The 18,709-nt window shown below is 40.3% G+C and overlaps 1 protein-coding gene across 1 annotated transcript in view; it reads left to right on the forward strand.

Moving 5' to 3' along the window:
- Window positions 1-18,709, forward strand: part of Vps13D (vacuolar protein sorting 13D) — a 54,632-nt gene that overhangs the window by 779 nt on the left and 35,144 nt on the right. The window contains exons 2-28 of the mRNA XM_085205037.1: window positions 155-345; window positions 1,689-1,868; window positions 2,226-2,474; window positions 3,230-3,397; window positions 3,930-4,083; window positions 4,469-4,997; window positions 5,404-5,763; window positions 6,126-6,297; window positions 6,590-7,357; window positions 7,536-7,714; window positions 8,059-8,207; window positions 9,632-9,910; window positions 10,422-10,564; window positions 10,855-10,969; window positions 11,594-11,833; window positions 12,168-12,384; window positions 12,621-12,749; window positions 12,926-13,088; window positions 13,297-13,452; window positions 14,118-14,261; window positions 14,569-14,695; window positions 14,956-15,092; window positions 15,378-15,638; window positions 16,703-16,822; window positions 17,268-17,409; window positions 17,863-18,157; window positions 18,312-18,474. Coding sequence (XP_085061163.1) covers window positions 155-345; window positions 1,689-1,868; window positions 2,226-2,474; window positions 3,230-3,397; window positions 3,930-4,083; window positions 4,469-4,997; window positions 5,404-5,763; window positions 6,126-6,297; window positions 6,590-7,357; window positions 7,536-7,714; window positions 8,059-8,207; window positions 9,632-9,910; window positions 10,422-10,564; window positions 10,855-10,969; window positions 11,594-11,833; window positions 12,168-12,384; window positions 12,621-12,749; window positions 12,926-13,088; window positions 13,297-13,452; window positions 14,118-14,261; window positions 14,569-14,695; window positions 14,956-15,092; window positions 15,378-15,638; window positions 16,703-16,822; window positions 17,268-17,409; window positions 17,863-18,157; window positions 18,312-18,474 — 5,930 coding nt within the window. The remainder of the gene's footprint in view (window positions 1-154; window positions 346-1,688; window positions 1,869-2,225; window positions 2,475-3,229; window positions 3,398-3,929; window positions 4,084-4,468; window positions 4,998-5,403; window positions 5,764-6,125; window positions 6,298-6,589; window positions 7,358-7,535; window positions 7,715-8,058; window positions 8,208-9,631; window positions 9,911-10,421; window positions 10,565-10,854; window positions 10,970-11,593; window positions 11,834-12,167; window positions 12,385-12,620; window positions 12,750-12,925; window positions 13,089-13,296; window positions 13,453-14,117; window positions 14,262-14,568; window positions 14,696-14,955; window positions 15,093-15,377; window positions 15,639-16,702; window positions 16,823-17,267; window positions 17,410-17,862; window positions 18,158-18,311; window positions 18,475-18,709) is intronic.

Below are 18,709 nucleotides of genomic sequence, written 5' to 3' on the forward strand. Positions count from 1 at the left end.
ATACTATGATAGTTTATTATTTATAATATACTATGATAGTTCATCTGTTTTGTGACCAATTTAAATATTATTCCAATTACTCACTAATAAGAAAGCTAATGATATCATGATTAACACAATAATTTATTTACACTTTTACTTTTAATAATTTTAGGTAAAGTTGAATTAGAAAATCTTCCTCTTAAGAAGGATGCACTACGACACCTTGGTTTGCCTGTAGAAGTAAAGGCTGGGTTTATTGGAAAGGTGCAGCTTCAGGTTCCAGTGCGGCAGATACGATCAGCACCATGGCTTATAGCCATAGAAAAACTATATTTAGTGGCAGCACCAGTTAATTTAGATGAGGTATTATTTGAAAAATGATTTTTTAAGCTCTTTTTAACCCTACATACTGTATACAGGAGGGTAGCCTTTTGTTAAGGCAGTTGGTTCCTTACCTATTGTCCTATTTTAGGAGATTGCATATTGAATGACACACAACTCTATGCCATTTTTTGTCTTTATGTGGGAATCAAACCTATAACCATTGTGGTTACAGTTAAATATGGTGTTGCTACAAGATTTTTTTTTTCATATAGCTATAGTGTAATAAAAAAAATGTTAAGTAAGAAAAAAGTATAAATAAAGTACACTAATTTTCTGTCTACTATTAATATTAAAATGAGGACTATAGACTTTGCTTATCTATTATTTAATTATTATGATTAATTGTTTCCAAATATAATTATCTTTTAGACATTAATAATCTTGTATTTTGATTTATAAAAATGATACAATCTCTAACCTTGAGAGTGAACTTGGCATTCAGATAAGATTCATGAAGAAATATGTATAGTGAAAGATATAAGGTTTGACACTAAATGCCAAGATTATAAAGATAGATAATACAACAACAGTCATTGGAATGTATGCCTTAAAAACATTTAAGGTGTTATGTTATTTATTTATTGTGTTATTGTTATTTAGAAATTTTTCCACAGTTCTTTCTTTTTTATTTTTTTATTTCGATTTGACTGTACCACATTGTTTTGTTGTAATTATTAAATGGAATAAGAAAAAGTTAATTAAATAAAGTTGATTGATTTGTTTTAGTTTTTAAAATCGAAAAAACTATTTTTAATGAACTAGGTACTTATCATATAATAACTATATTATTTTCCCTTATAAAAATGATTGATTAATTTAAAAAATATAAATATACATACAGGGTGAAAGGGTCTATACCTAAAAAAATAATCAAGATTCATGAACAGTTAAGACATAGGATGTTTTCTTCATTTATTGTATTATATATTTTTGTTATTTGAGGCAAAGGGATCCTGAGCACCTATTGTTAATACACTTCGTTCCCATTAAGACAGTTCAGTTCTCCACTTTCCGCCGAATTCTGGAGGTATTGCGTATTGAGTGGCAGAACCCAACGCCACCCTTTTGCCTCGAGGCCAAATCATCAAAGAAACTCAAATATTAAATGTTTTATTTCCTAAAATAGGCATTGAGCCCACAACCTGTCACATATACAGTCACATGCCTTGCCCCTGCGCCATGACTAGTCTCGTAACTTGATCAGATATAGCATAGTGGTCAGAACGCTTCGAAGGTTTCCAAGAAGAGAGTTCAAACGCCGCTACATTAAAATATTTTTATATTTCTAAAAAATATTTTTTAAAATTTGTAATAATATTTAGTGGGACAGTGCAGTAGAAGCAAACATAGCGCATGAACGTAAAGTAGCGCTCCTAGACGCGTTAGAGGCGCAATGGCGCGCGGAGCACGAGGCCAACGACGCCGGCTACTACGCTGCCTCGTACTCCTCCTGGCTCAGCTACGGCACGGGACTGCTGGCGAATATTGTGGAGAATTTACAGGTAGTTTATTTTTTGTTGATTTTTAGAGTGTATACTTTTAGAATTAAAAAAAATAACCAACTATTCTGTTTAGAATTTGAACTTAATAGCCTTGTTTCTGTTATATGATATACAATTTTATTTAAGTTATAATTTAAATTTATCTTTTTATAATTTACCAACATTTTCAATAAGAGCGACATATTATAAAAATATAAAAATTTTCGATATAACCCACTGTACCTGCATTTCGAATTACGGACTCGGACACTTAGAATGCGTCACTTTTAATTTTACATATTTCGTAAATATAAAATTTAAATTGCCCCCCGACTGTGTATTTTATATTAAAATCATTACATATGTTTTAAATTTCAGTTAAAATTAAACGATGTTCACATCCGCTACGAGGATGTGTTAACTTGCCCCGGACACGCGTTCGCGTGCGGGTTTACTGTGGAGTCACTGGCGGCAGAGTCGTGTGATGCGTCATGGTGTCGTGGGTTCACTCCACCTGACGACCCCTGCTCGTTTAAGCTGTTGGAGTTAAACAACCTGGCGATGTACTGGGACCCCATGGACGTGCCGTCCGGCATGATGGCGGATTGTACTATTGCAGAGCTTACCGTTAGTGTATAGCTTATAATATTTATGTTCCAATAAAACAATTAATTATAATTGTAGTGTGCTTGGCTATCGTATTTTTCCATGATAAATTCTGTTATATGTAACACAGTCAAATTTCACTGTTTTTAGTGTGTACGTAATGCATTGCTAGTGCATATTTAATGAATTGCGTGTACAGCTTGTGTAACTACAAAATAGTAACTACTAGAAGTATCAGCGTTTCTTTTACAGGAACAACATATAGGGTAAAATATTTCAAACCCATATATTGAGGCCGTCGGCAGCGGCACAAGGGTGTGACTGTACGCACGTTTGTGGGTTCGATCCCCACTCGAGGTGTCGAATTTACGTGTATATTTCCATTTCTTTGCTCTGCTGTCGAGGCAAAAAGCGGCGTTGAGTTCCGCCTCTCAACACGCAATACCTCCAAAATTCAGCGGAAAGTGGGGAACGGAGTGTCTTAACACTCGGTTCCCTCTGCATACTCTGCTGTGTGTGGGATACAGCGTAAAGCTGATTTTATATGAGGCGTGTGCGACGGTGTCCCTTTGTTAGGTTTATGTGTGCGAGCGTCGTCCTTAACAAATTGTGTTTTATTTTACAACGATAATTTTATTATTTATTTTGTTTGAAAAAAAAAAACACTTTCAAAAAATTTTTTAAAAAATTAGGTTAGGTTTTTATAGAGTAGGTAAAACTGTGGTTTCATTGAAAGAGGTGTTAACAAAAACACTCTGTATAATTTGTTGGATCAGGATCGTATGCGCGCAACCTGGTCTCGCGCGCACCGCTACGTGGCGTCGCCGTCGACGGCAAGCGCGCGCGTGCGCCGCGAGCGCTGCGAGCTGCCGCTGCGGGACCGCGCGCGCCCGCGCCTCGCCTGCCATCTCGAGCTGCCTGCCGTGCAGCTGAGACTTACCTCTGTATAATTGTCAAATATATTATTAATTTTATTTTTTATGTTTTTAATTGTTATATTTTCATAAAACTTAAATATATATATATATATATATTATATTTATATTATATATTATATTTTATTATTGCATATATATATATATATATATATATATATATGAGTATTATTATTAGAAGCTTTATGTCATTCGACGATTCAAACGTGAGTATTAGTTAAACTTAAAAATTTTTTTCTTAATTTTGCCAGTTAGAACCACCTGAATGATCCAAAAATTCGTTTATAATACTTTTTTATTCAAATATTCTTTTTATTCTAATAATATTTTGCAAGTTGGTACATACTTTTGAATCACTGACTTTACCACTGACTCGAAAGCTGGACGAATTCCAATAAGAAGAGCCAGTAACAAGCTCAACAAATGCTCTTTTCAATATTATCGTATTATACAACTTAATTATTGCATAAGATTCAATTGACATTTATTACATACATTTTCTTTATCCTCCATGCTTCTTATTGTTGATATGTGTGTACAGAGACAATACAGCGAGATGACAGGCTGCGTGCACGGATTGGAACAGATAGCGAGGCTGCGTGAAATACGAGCTCTGCGGCCCGCAGCACCCGTCGCTGGACACGCGCGCGCCTGGTGGATGTACGCCGTGCGGGCTCATCTACCGCACCATACATGTAAATTTATTATTAATATTCTCTATTAATTTATCTTTTCTCCCTATATTCTTTATAAAGAAAGACAAACAAAGAAGATGTAGACAAACCAAATATGTGTAGAATTTAATTAAAAAAACAGATCTTAACTATAGTTAAATCAGTTAATTTAAATAAGTTAATTCTACACATATTTGGTTTGTCTACATATATCTAACATATTTTTACTATGCAACATTTGAATAGTCTGAATTTACTCAAAAAATTAAGGATCTACCTTACCTTATAGTTTTTATTTTAATATTTAAATTACTTACATTATTCATTCTCATATATAGATATGCATAGTTATTTATTTTAAGTTCTACAAAAGTTTAGAACTTATGACATTGTTGCCTACTCATAGGGATGGACGCGAAACCTACGTGGGAGCAGTGCGTACAAAAAGCACGCCAAACATGTGAGTACGTGAGCACGTGCTTGGCGGTGTTAAACGCACCCGCCGCCACGCTGCCGCCGGAGCGCCAAGCCGCCAAGGACGACTTTGAGTGGCGCACGCCCCTGCACGTGCTCAAACCGCTACGTGAAGTCGCAATGCGACGCGTGCCAAGTGCTCCTGTCACCCCCGCCCTAACTGCTCCCACCCCCATTGCTGCCACCCCCACCGCCCCCACTAGCTCCGGTCGCAGCGTGCTCGTGCGCTGGTTCCCCCAGTGGTGGGGCTGGTACGCGTCCCCGCCTGACCCCACCCCAACTGCCACCCCCACCACCACTACCAACACCACGACGGGCTTAGAAGATGAGATATTGGATGTGATAGCAGATTCATTAGATGATAACACGCTGCTACGACGTGACGCTGTATTTGGATTGTTTGAATTTACATTACATAAAGGATCGTTGGACTTGTGCACTGAAAGTGAAGATAGTCTTAGGTAAGTTTTATTATGTCAAGCTCATTTATAATTTTGATTATTTCATTTTATAATGGGTGTTCAGACAGTATTAGAACAGAACGTATATAGAACCTTTATTAATACCAAATGGGGGATATAATATTTGTAGGCCGTACATAATACAAAAAACAATCAAGTCTTGTATCAGTTTAAGAACAATGCTATTATTTTAATTTAATTTTACAATGATGAAGCACTATAAACGTAAACATTGACTACAAAGAAATTACTAATCATAGCCGATCTGCTATATTTTATTCTCCAAAAACAAAAAGTATCTGAATGTGAAAGAGATACTAAATTTCCATTTTAGGCAAGCATTATATTTTTGTAGTAATCTTAACATTGTTTTAATAAATATGTAAAATTCCAAATTAATTCATAGGACGACGAATGGACCCGGTGATGCCGGCGGGGCAGGCGGTGCAGGCGGTGAGGGCGGCGACGGGGAGAACGGGAAGGGTGAGGGGCTGGAGCTGCAGTTCAGCAGCGTGTGCGTGCGCGTGGAGTCGAGGCCGCGCGCCGCCGCGCACGCGCTGCACGTGTCACTGGGCGGCGTGCAGCTGCGCGACCGCGTCACGCCGCGCACTCTGTTCCCCGTGCTGGTGGCGCCGCACGGCCTTATCCGCGAGGGGCTGGGCGCCGCCGCCGCCTGGCGAGCCGCGCCGCCCGTCCACGACCCCGCCGAGCCCCTGTTCCAGCTCACCTATGAGAAGCGGCCTGTTGGTGTTAATTGTGATTACAAGTAAGATTATCAATATTGCTAACTAGTGCAAGTGAGATCCAGTCGTGCCGCAGAGGCACAACGGTGCAACTGGAAACGCGACAGGTTGGGAGTTCGATTCCCACTCGAGGAGATCAACTATTTAATATTTTTATTTCTTTCACTTCAGTAACGAGGCAATTAAGTTAGCTGCGTTAACTTCCGCCATTGAGTGGCGGAAGTTAGTATTTTGTACACGCATTGCCTTCAGAATTTGGATGGGAAACGGAAGTTTCTTAGCGGAAATGGAGTGTCTTAACATTAGGTCCCCAGGTTTCGTACCGTGCTATGTGGCATAGAAGTTAAAGCTAAAAATGATATGTAAATATATTTGGGCGATGTAGGTTACGGGTAAAGTCGTCGTCTTTGGAGGTGGTGTGGTGCGCGGAGGCGGCACGGTGGGCCCGTCGTTGGGCGGGCGCGGGGGCGGGTGGCGCGCTCGCGCACGTGCGCCTGCACACGCGACAGACCCTGCACCACCAATGGGACCGCCTGCTAAGGCATACTAGACGACCGGTAGTAAAATGATTTTATTTCTTAATGGCCGTTTTGGTTCATTATAAATAATATGCTTTCAAATTTTTAGTTAAAGGGAAACGCGAAATGAGAGTTCAATAACAAATCAGAATATTGTGGGACGTCAAAAAAAAAATATGCCATCAAATAAAATATTAATTAATTTATTTTTTCTACTTTATATCATATTTTTAACATTTCTCGTTATCTATAAAACTTGAAATAATTTGATTAAAATAATATATTTTTATTACGAAATTTAATATTTTTATAATATTTATTTATATGACAGACTGAACGTCGTACATGGCATATCGAGCTGGACATCTCAGCGCCACAGATCCTATTGGTAGAGGACCTCTGCGACCGCGACGCCTCCGTGGTCGTCGTCGACTTCGGCCGCTTGCGCCTCTCCAACGCCGACATGCCCGACGTCAACCTCGCGCCCGAGGCTGCGCCGTTCAGGCACCAGTCCACCGAGGACGACGATGACGCGTTCATGACGCCGTGCTCCACGCCGCCCGGCAGCCTGCTGTCGCCAGCTTCGCCACCCGCTTCTCCGCCGCCCGCGCCCCGCCACATCGACGCCACGCGCCTGCACACCAGCCTCTACGACCGCTACAAGGTGGAGCTGAGCGAACTGCAGGTGCTGGTGGGGCGCGCGCGCGACAACTGGCGGTACGCGCACACCAAGCCCACGTCGGCGCTGCACCTGCTAGATCGCTTTAGCATCTCGCTGCAGGCGGAGCGGCGCGCGCTGGCCGTGGCCGATCCGCGCTACCCGCGCCTGGCGCTATGCGGCGCGCTGCCCGCGCTCGTGGCGCATCTCAGCGAGCACAAGCTGGCGGCCGTGCGCGCTGTGGTCGCCCGTGTGGCAGCGCCAACGCCACCCGCAGCGCCCCCAGTGCCTTTCTGCGGGCCCCACAACCCGCCCGCCCCTGGTGGAGACGACGACGAGGATAGCGGTGACAACTCGGAGACCGAGTTCTCAGACTTCTCTCTCAATCAGAATGCGACGCTACTGCTATTGCAATTTGCTATCGATCAAATGTCACTTGAGGTAAGTAAACAACAAAGTAGTGAAATGTATTTGATAATGCTGTATATTGATTACAATACAATGAATAAAAGAGAATAATAAGAACAAATTAACAAAAAATCTAAACTAATATATAATTTCTAAACAGTAGATAATAATGGTTAGAGCAAATGTACAGTTTATTGGTTGTACCTGACAGGTGCAGTCCCGCGGACGCAGCATCGCGGAGGTGCAGGTGTGCGGAGTGCGCGCGGCGCTGGGGGTGCGCGCGGCCGACACGTCGCTGGCACTTTCCGTGCACTCGCTGCTACTGGTGGACGCGCTGCAGACCTACGGCCCCGACTTTGAGCTGCTCGTGGCTAGCCATAAACACGTGGGGTACGTGTCATAAATACTCTATTATATAATTTAAAAAGTAAAAACTGAATGTTTGTTCACATACACTTACAGAACCACAGTACGGATTTATATAAAACTTTTTTTAGTCTATAACATTTATATTTAGAAATGACTTAAAATATAATTCATTTTGAAACTTAAATACCTGATTAAGAATCATAATATTCTATCTAAAATATAAACTATTAGAAATAAACTTGATCCTTAGCAAAAGTCGTAAAGAACTTTAAAAGTAATTTTGCCCATTACTTTTGATAAAATAGGTGCTTGGTATACTCTAATTGTCAATTATTTTCCTTATATATTCTGATGTAATGTTGCAGGATGGACACGGCATCAGGCAGCATGCGTGGGTCGGAACCCACATCGCCCACGTCACCGGCGTCGCCAGATGCGCGTGCTTCCCTCGCGCCACCCACGCCGCTAGCGCTGCATCACGCTATATACTCGTTGCATAATGCTACTGTTAACGGTAAATTGTTTCTATTTAAACATTTTGTATGTACTTATTTTTATTGTATGTGTGTATATTACTGTATTTATATATACGGTTTATGTGTATGTTTTTTGTTTGTATGTATATGTGTATTTATTGTGTATGTATGAGATATAACGAACAACAAAAATATGTTTATGCATCGTTATCCGCCAATTATGGTCTACTATTATTAGTTCTATATGAATAAAAGGTTGCCTGTAAGGGATGACTTACAGAGATAAGGCCGCCTAAGCCTTAGCGCGCACTGGTAACTTTTGTCACGGTGACAATAAATTTTTTGTCACTGATATGTCACCATACTTTTCGCGACTGCGCGCACTTGCGATGACAGTGACGAAATTTTTTACATTTGATAAAATGGATCTCGAAGAGATGGTTGTCTGTGCACTTATATTAAGAAATAGAAAAAAAAGCAAACGTGGAAAATATTGGCTTTCAACTTTTCATTTGTCATAGAGCAATGGCCTCAACTTAATTTCGTCAATCAGTATTGTCATTGTCTATTTCATCTTCATGAAAACACACGTTTTGCCTTGTAGATGAACTTGACGCCATTCTTGAAATAAAAATTCTGTGCTGCAATGCAACACGCTGCTGTTTCATGTTTATGCGGAAGACGACTAGTATGGAAACCGCAAGGGGGAGGTGACATTTAGTTGCTAATGCGCGCACGGGCATACAAATCTATGGACGCGGTGACAGTTGCGTCACCGGCGTGTTGCCGTCCTCCGCGGACAAAAAGTCACCCAATTGTCACGTATCCAAATGCGCGCACCTTCATTTAGTGTAATGTACATGGTGACAGTGACGCAACAGTCACGGTGACAAAAATCACTAGTGCGCGCTATACCTAACACTATATCTCGTATCTTTGATTTGATTTGATTTAATTTAATTATTTTATTTAATTAAATATGCCAATTCGATTCTCAGGACCTAATAAACCACTGAAAATTTCTTACTGAATAGATAAGCGCACTAAAAATGTATTCAAATGTTACATCTACTTTTGGACGCCTGACGTCTGCTGTGACGTCAGTTGGTCTGAATACAATGTGAAGCCAAAACAGATATAATTAATATAACTATTGTTAGAAATCGAAAGTACTTAACGTTTAAAAAAAATCATGAGAAAAACATATTATATTGTCTATGTTTCCAAACTTGTCGGAAATTGATTCCATGTTATTGCAATATGTGATATGTATCACCCAAAGTGCTTTTAAAGTCTTACAACTACATGTACCCTCTTTTACACGAGTACGCTAACATGATATTAATTACATCTATTTTTATAGACAAAAAATACATAGCTCAATTTGCAAGTAGTTTTGTAATGTAACTCCATCTTCGCGTGGTGTTAATTTTAACGATGTTTATGTTATTTATGTTATAAGATCTAGACACAGGACGCTCAAGTCCCACAGTAGGCATGCGATCTCGTCCAAGCTGGAGTACTAGTGCGAAGGCTGGCGAGGGCGGCGCCTGGGCGGGCGGAGGAGGCGCGTGGGCGGGCTGGGGCGGAAACACTTGGAACAACGGAGGTAGTTGGGCGGCGCCTGGCATTGTGGATTCGGAGGCGCTTATTGCGATAGAGTTGTGCTTCGTGAAAGGAGAAGGCGATTCGGAGGATTTGAGGATTGCTAATATATTGTTTAACAATTTGGATGTTATAGGTTAGTACTGAAATAAATTATAGAGGGTGGTGGGTCGACGTGGCACAACGTCTAGACGATTCGATTTCCGCTCAGGAGAATGAATTATTTTCATTTCCCCATTTTGGTAGACAGACCCTTGATGTTTAGTTTTGCCAGGTAACGTACGGACGGGACGGAATGCCTTATCACTAAGTTCTGTTTGCCTACCCTGCTATGTAGGATAAAATGAGAAACTACTTATTTGAAAAAAAGTGTATATATATGTTTTTAATATTAATATTTAATAATTTTAATTTATCGCTTTGGTTACAAAGCAATGTGCGGCATTGAATTTTGCCACTCAACAGGCAATGACTCCAGATTTCAGCGAAAAGTGTCGAACGAAACTGTCTTAATGGGTCGGAGTGTTTTATCACTAAGTTCCCAGGTTGCCTTTGCCTATCCTACTACGTGCGGGATACACTGTGAAGCTAAACAAAAGTATTTTATTTTGTTGTTGTTGTAGTTTAAATATTGGTTAATATTACAGCTAATCAAGAAACTATAGTGGAGCTTATTGGCTTTGCACACCGCGTGGCGGGAGGTGGGGTGCGGCACACGGACCCGGAGCCGCCGCGACCGCCCACCAGCGCCAGCCTGCTCTCGATGCCAACGGTGGATGAACACGTTAAGGTAATTTATTTTGCTGGCGTATGCACTCATTTTCTATGAATTGAAGTACATATAAGCAAACATTGTAAAGTTTCTTTCTGTTACGTTTTTTGTGGCTAGTGGTAGAAAACAAAATTTCGCTTCCCTGGACTATAAATCATAAAACGCGTTTTTCCCCACTCTCTTTTTAAATTTTGAATTGAACAGCACTTTTAGCTGTGCATTGGCTATCCAGGCGGGCTGTAACGAAAGATTTTTATATGTGTATACTATTCTAATTTTATATATGATACAATATTGTGTGTTCATAGCGTGTGCGCACGGAGATCACTTTCGATTTCCACCGGCTGGGGGTGCTGCTGCTGCTGCACGCAAGCAAAATCGCCACTGCCACCGTCGGCGACGCGCGCATACAAGCCACCCTGGGTAACCAACTGCTTTCACATACATATATGTTATAGTGTAGTACTGGTTTGCACTCGCCATTGACAGTGTGCACAACCGGCACAGTCGGGTACGGGACCCGGAACTACGGACGGGCGCACGTTATATACACTGGCTCACAATAATGTATTGTTAAATACAGTCAGTGAACTACACACTGAATTATTGTATTAAGCTAGAAAGGTCATACCAATCAATGAAATTCGTAGTTTCTTCTTTCTTTCAACCGTCGTTGCTAAGCAACGATTTGCAAAGTTTGTTGTTAGAAAACGTCACCCAAAATGATCTTGCTTAACGCATCTCTCTATTGGAAACTGTAAATAATTTCATAAATATATTTAATAAATGTTCTTATAGTTCAATATATAGTTCGGGTCCACTAGTATTATATATATTTTTATGTTTATAAGTAAATAAGCATTTCTCCAATATAGGATTAAGAGCTAAAGCAATTGACACAAAATTTCTATAGATTTTTTGAAATATTGTTTCGAATTAATTGAAATCAAAATGATCAATATTATGTGTTATTTTTTCAACTTATATCGAGACCACAGCTAACACAGCCACAGTCAATATATAGCTTATTCTGTTCTTACAATCTAGATGGTGAACGTATAGAAGTAGGCGGTTCATTAGGCGGTGTCCAAGTGGTGTCGCTGTCAGAGCGTGCCGGTATTCACACGCGCGTGCTGTCGGCGGGGCGTGCGCCTCCCGCCCCCGCGCCACCCCCGGCACCCTTCGTGGCGGCGCCGCCCCGCTGTTTTAACGCCACCAGCGAGGATAAGGCGCTATGGTTCTCCATATCTAGGACAGTGAACCCGGCTAAATTTGATGATTGTAGTGGTAAGTAAATGTGAACTAATTTAATATTATTATAGAAATAAACTATTGTAGAAAAGTGCCTGACAATGAACACTGGTTGCGGTTTGACCATTAGTGGCAATGATTATATTTGAACATATTTTTAATTATTTTTTTATGTTCAGACTTTATGAAACAACTGTTTAGGTGCAAATTTGAATATACCTTGTTCTGATATAACAAACTGCTGCATTCAGCTCCGCCACTGAACACGCCTCATATCAAATTCAGGCATGTAGAAAGTGAAAAAAGTGTTTTAATATTAGGTTTTTTTTACCTACAACTGACACGTAATTCGTTTGATGTACTCGCACAGACGGTGGCGTCGCGGAAGGCACAGAGGGCGCGGGGGAGGTGTGCGTGAGCGTGTCGGTGCGCGTGGCGTCGGTGTGGTACACGCACTCGGCGCCGCTGCTGCGCGAGCTTCGCGAGGTGGCGGCCGAGTTCCAGCAGTACCTCGCCAACCTCGCGCGCTCCATACGCGCCGCCGCCGCCGCCGCCGCCGACATGGCCATTGGACTGGTGCACCCCAGGTACCTACTAAGGAGCAACTTGTATTTCGCCGATTCTTTATAGCGGATTCTACCTTCCGAGCAGGTGTTAATTTCCTGCTTAACTAACGCTACTGGCATTTTTACGTAATTAGATATTTCAAAAGTGTTTGTAATGGGTTCATTAATTATAGTCTAGTTTAAATGTTACTCTTTTTAGTCTCATCCTTTTTATTTATTATAGTTGTGTAACTATATTGTTATATGTCGATTTTCAGAAGTGAAACACTATATTCCAATCCTCGGCTGGCGCAGTCTACTGAAGGTGTGTCGCCACGCAGACGGACGGTTAGCGCCGGCTGCTCCCTCGACGAGCCTGATGGAGATACACGGCAAATTATGTTCAGGTAGCTACATAATCTTATTCATATTTAAATAATGGAACATAAAATAGTAGCTTTAGCAAGAAATTGAACTCAAATAATTACTATTCTTAAAAATAGCCTTTTAGGTAATTTATTATAATTATATTAGTTAACAGCAATAATACAATACACTCACATCTACTATATTTGACATCCAGTGTGAGCGTGGAGCTGGAGTCTCCGGTGGTGGTGGTGCCGCGGGCGGCGCGCAGCACGCAGGTGCTGGTGGCGCACCTGGGCCGCATGAGCCTCGCCAACAGCCCCGCGCCGCCGCACCGCGCGCTTTACGCAGTGCGCGTGCGTGACATCTCGCTGGTGTCGGTGAGTTACTAAACATGAAAATTGCAATACCTTAAAAAATTGAGCGGAAACGTAGACGTAGTGTCCTAATTTTAGGTAACCTCTACTGTTAGTGGGATACAGTATGAATCTAAAAAAAATACGGTTTAAGAAAAAATGCTGCTCCCAACAATTTCATATATAGGTGAACATATTTAAGTGGGTTATTGCATTACACTTGTACTTGCAGCTGGACGTGGGCGACAAGCTACGCGGCGCGCGGAGCGAGGGCCTGGGCGCGGAGTGCCTCGCCGATGTGTACGACGCGGCGCGCGGCCTGCCCGTGTTGCACGACACCGCGCTGCAGCTCACCGTCGCCTTCGCCGACACCGATGTGGGTCCCACGGTAAGTGAGAAACTTGTTATTATACTATTGAGGCTATCTTGATTGTGTGAAACATTGTCAAAATGTAAACGAAGCGGTTGTGGGGTCGATTTACAATAGTGGTAATGAATTATGTTCGTTTTTTTATTTTGGTATGACAAGGAGTAGAAAAAGTTTTCTCTGTCTGCTAACAACATATAATGAAGCTAAACAATAATATATGTTTTTGAACATTAAAAATAATAGGTTATTTGTGGGTAACGTATCCTAATTATCTATAATAATTATATTTTTGCTTTTTTCATCCAAAGACGAAACACTAGATGTTATGTTGCTCTGCTGTCACATCAGTTAGCGTTGCGTTTTAAACAAATTCAATGAAAGCCTATGAAAATTGCGTTAATCAGTTAACAATTTTTTTATAAGTCCGTATGATATCATTTTGGCTGATGTTTCACGCATTTTACTTATAGGGATAAAGAACGTGAAAATTTTGATATTTCATATTTTAATCACTATAACTAACTTTTTTCTAATGACAATTCCAAATAAACGTTTTAAATTTTTTTACTGTAAATTTTGATTATATTCCCTTTTGTTTAAACCGTTTAGGGTTAACTAAAACGTTGAACGAAAAGAAAGGTAATTCTACATGACAGTCGACGGTAAGTCAACTTTTTTCACAGTGTACAGTGGATGGCAAAGTGGTAGATGGCCTACACGTGACAGCGAGTCGCGAGCAGTACGAGCAGTTGCTGGACACGCTGCAGTGGCTCGGGAACTCCGCCCCAGACGAGCCGGACGGCCCGCCGCCGCCGCACCATCCTGATGTATGCTATTATTTATATCAGTTAAATCATATAAAAAGGTTTTTGCTATTATTAAAGAAGAATTACATGGATGGTCGAATAGTAACATTTTTGGGTTTTCATAATTACAAGCGTAAATTTGTATTTTAGGTTTCTATTTCTAAGCTTTATACTCGATTTTGATTACTACGATTTCTAAAGAACAAATAAATAAATTATCATTGCAAGGGTTGCGCGTACATTTTTAGTTAGAATACTATAACACCTATTATTATACTGTTATTATATTTGTCACCATCACACTATTATTATATTTGTTCTGATGCAGCCAGTCTCCGTAGTGGAGCCAGCAGTACCAACGTTGCGGCTGGACCCTCAGTTACGTGCCGCAGTGTTAGCGGTGCCACCGCCCAAACACGAACCGACACCAGCACGAGCTCATACACCCCTTGCTGGTGGGTATAATTATTTTTTTTTATCTTTAGCTTATTCGGAATTTGTTTTATACCTAAAATTTAAATATATCACTCAAATTTATATACTTGTTTATTACTGTACGGTCGACACAACAATTACATTAATTCATAATGATTCTGCTAAGATGTACCAACAGTTACGCATACCAAGCCACGCTTGCAATATCAAAATAATAATTATATTTTAAAATCGATGATAACATTATATAAAATTTAATACGTTTTTTTTCTTTCCACAGTAACATTTGAATTGGAAAAATTCACGGTGGAACTTCGAGCAGATTTAGGTGCGGGTGAACGCAGCTTAGTAGCCCTAACTTTCCGAGAATTTTCTCTCCGTCGCGATCATTTGCACCCGGACGAGTCCACTTTACAGGTCAGTTAATAAGTATGAATATACTACTACGTTTTTAAATAGAGAAATATAAACTAGTACAAAATATTGTCGATTTTATAGTAAAGTTGATTCTAAACTCGAGTATTGCAAATTTCGAGTTTGTAACTTCGAGACTAGTTTGTCTTTATGTTAACAAAATAATGAAAAAGTTATGAAGACTAATTGTATTTTTTTGTTTAATCGACGACGGTCAATCCTATATATCGTAGTTGATAATAATCAATCCTATATATCTTAGTTTTGACCGTGAATTTGTTTATTCAGGTATCTCTCCACTCAATAACAATGGAAGATCTGACCAAGGAACCAGATTCCCGTCACCGTATGCTGATGGTGTCTCACACGCCGCCCATGCCGCCCAAAGCTGTTTTCGTATCTACATCCTGCCCAGACTTTGTGACCCACTTCCCATCTGAGACTAATTCGTCTTCTCTACCTCATTACTCTTCTTCCTCACCGCCTGTTCCACGTTCTACCTCGTTGCCGGCTGAGCTTCATGTTTTGGATAAATTGCCAGAAAGAGAAGTAATTTTTACATAGTTTTTAAAATTTAATTAAGTGGCCGTCGTGGCGCAGCGGCACAAGGGTGTGACTGTAACGCGGCGGTTGTGGGTTCGATTCCCACTCGAGGAAATGAAATATTTATTCACGTTTATATTTCTATTTCTTCGCTCTGATATCGAGGTAAAGCGCCACAGACATTTGTTGTCCTTGCCTTTTTTATTCTTAATTGTTTATTAAAACTGTTGTTTTCATTTTTAAAAAGTGAAGTGGATGTAAATACATTTTAAATGCTCTGCGTTTCATTTTGTCAGTATCCGAGTTCATGGTTGTTGATTATATTGATCGCGGTGCAGTTAGCTGGTTACTTTATATGTTTATAGCATCCTTATCTCTGTAAGAAATAGCCATTTGGATGTTGTGTTCCACTATATCAATCAAGGAACCTTTATTTGCCCGGCGAATGAAGTTGCCGGTAGCGTCATACATCCTTTTGTATGCCTTATTAAGGCGTGAGATATGCTGTTGTGTAGGGCGTTCTTAATGGATGATTACTACAAATAAAATTCTTAGTTTGGATGATTACTACAAATTCGTATGTAAGTCCTTGAGATTCCCGAGATACAGAGTATTGGGGGAATCGGAAATCTGAATATAGGGATAGAAGCACCCGTCTATCGTGACTTTCTCAGGGAGCGTGTTGTCTGTCGGGCTGAGTTGATGATGTTATAAACTTCGTTTAGCGCGTATGTCACATCCAGTGGACATCTGTATGATCTCGCTAGCTTTTGATGACTGATGGTCGTCACGAGGTTTGGGCCGACATAGTGCATTTGGAAGATGTTTAATCTGTCGATAAAGGGTAGTTGGTTTATGTCCCCGATAAGTGTAAGTGTCTTGGCCTCTGATAATATAGCCGCCATTACGATAGCTCCAAAATGGTTCATTAAGGCCTCACGATAAGTTAATCTCGTTAAAGAGTCATGAAAAGAAAAGATTCTTATTTCTTTTTTTAATATGTTACGTACATGACAGTTATGTTTAAATATTAAAGTAAGTATAACAATTTATATGAGTGTTGTTTCCAGAGTCGTACAAGTAAGCAGGAGCCGAGCACGCCGCCGTGCTCTCCGGAGCGTGAGGCGGCGCCGCGAGACGACCTCGTGTGGGTGTGGGTGCACACGCGCGGACACGACACGCAAGAAAAGGTAAACAAATACTATATTAAATTGTGTTTTTTCCTTGACTTTTAGTGGATTATTTCTCAATTTAAACATGTTTAGGAATTTATAAAGATATAGAGCTACAGGTATATTATATGAAACTATAGGTCTACGTGTGAATTTACCCGGTTCCCTGCTTTCCATTGAATTCCAGAGACATTGTGTGTTAATTGTCGGAACTTACGTCGTGCTTAGCATGGTTACCAGAGCGAGGAAATGAAAATATGGAATTGAACCCACAACCGACGCGTTTACAATAGCATACTCGTGCTTCTGCGTTACGCCGGCCTCTATTCATGGCCCACTTAATTTTGCCTTTAAAAAGTTGTTTTCTTTGAAACAGACTAAAAGTCCTTACAATGAATGATCCCGCAAGTGAGTGTTTTTTTTTCAGTCCAATTCACAACTTAAAATAAATACAAATTTTCAGGTTTCGAAATTGACGAAGGTGGAATTCAACTGCTTAAAATTAGTTTTAAGTATAGACAGCTGGGTGGCTGTACTCGACTTTTTCGGTGTCGCAGGCGATGAGTCCGATCGACCCGAACCGACAGTCGATCCTCATGATCAAAGTGAGCTATGTTCATTAATGTTATGCGAGATTTATATATTATATTATACGATAGCTATATACGATTGCTGTGAATTCAAATCCTTTGTAAGTATTGACATATTATAACAATTTTAATGGGCGGTGTTCCGTCATGTATTCCTTATTGCTGGTTTTAAGTTACTCCGCTCTCCGTTTTTGGCCCAACTTTCGCTTAGCTTTCTTTCAACGTCGCGCTTTTGCAACTAATCCCCGAATGATATTTGAATTCACGCAGCAAGTTCTGAAATATTTAACAATAACGTAAAATAAAAGATAATTGATATATGTATATTTGTCTTTTTTAAGTTTAAATATATTTTCGTGCACTTATACATTTATTACTTACTAGATTCTTTCGTCAACTCCCCTTAAAATTTTGAATATGTAAGAAAAAATATACAAATAAACCAAAAACCCATATTTTAACCACCAGGCACTACAAATAAGCCAAATACTGATACATCGAACACTCTCGAAGCGGGTGCAACTGAAATGGAAATGTCAGTCCGTTCCCTCTCAGTAGTGGTGGTGGGCGCGCGGGGCGACGCGTGCCGCGCGCTGGTGTCGCGCGTGCGCGTGCGCGTGATAGACGAGGCGCACGCGGGAGGGCGGGAGGTGCGCGCGACGCTCGGTGCGCTCGCGTTGGCGGACTTGGCGCCGCGAGCCGTGTTGTGGCGGGAACGGTTGCGCATGCGCACCACGCACGCACTCGATGTGCATTATCAGAGGTATGGCGATGAATGCATTAGAACATGACTTATATTCATTTTGATGCCAATACAAAAAAAAGTGTTATTAACTTAAGCTTAAGGTCGTTAGTAAATAATTTTAGGTTAAATTAGCTTATGTAAGAAAATTATGTGACAATATATTTTTTTATAGATTAAGTGCAACAGAGGCGGCTAAAGTCGGCTACGAGACGAGCTTGTCTCTAGAAATGGGTCCTGTTACGTACGTGCACACACGACGCTTTGTACTGGAACTACAAGCTTTTGCACGAGATTTTAGTCTTTTGAGACGCGTTATAGCTCAGGCGAGGCAAAAAGTAAGCGCCTGCTATTGTTTGTATATATTACTTTTTAATAATACAAATATATATTACATATAAATTTCGCTCCCGCATTGAACCTTTTATTGATTACTTTTCAAAATGTGTTTCTCTAAAGTTTGTGGAACAATTTGGCAATTACATAAAATAAAGAATAATAAAATATTTTTAGGAATATGATTTAAAATATCTTAGAATTATTAACAAAATATTTAATAAGTAATTTCTTTAC

Source organism: Heliconius melpomene, chromosome 20 (genome assembly GCF_056956725.1).
Source record: "Heliconius melpomene rosina isolate 202511_hmr_F chromosome 20, ASM5695672v1, whole genome shotgun sequence".
Classification (NCBI taxonomy): domain Eukaryota; kingdom Metazoa; phylum Arthropoda; class Insecta; order Lepidoptera; family Nymphalidae; genus Heliconius; species Heliconius melpomene.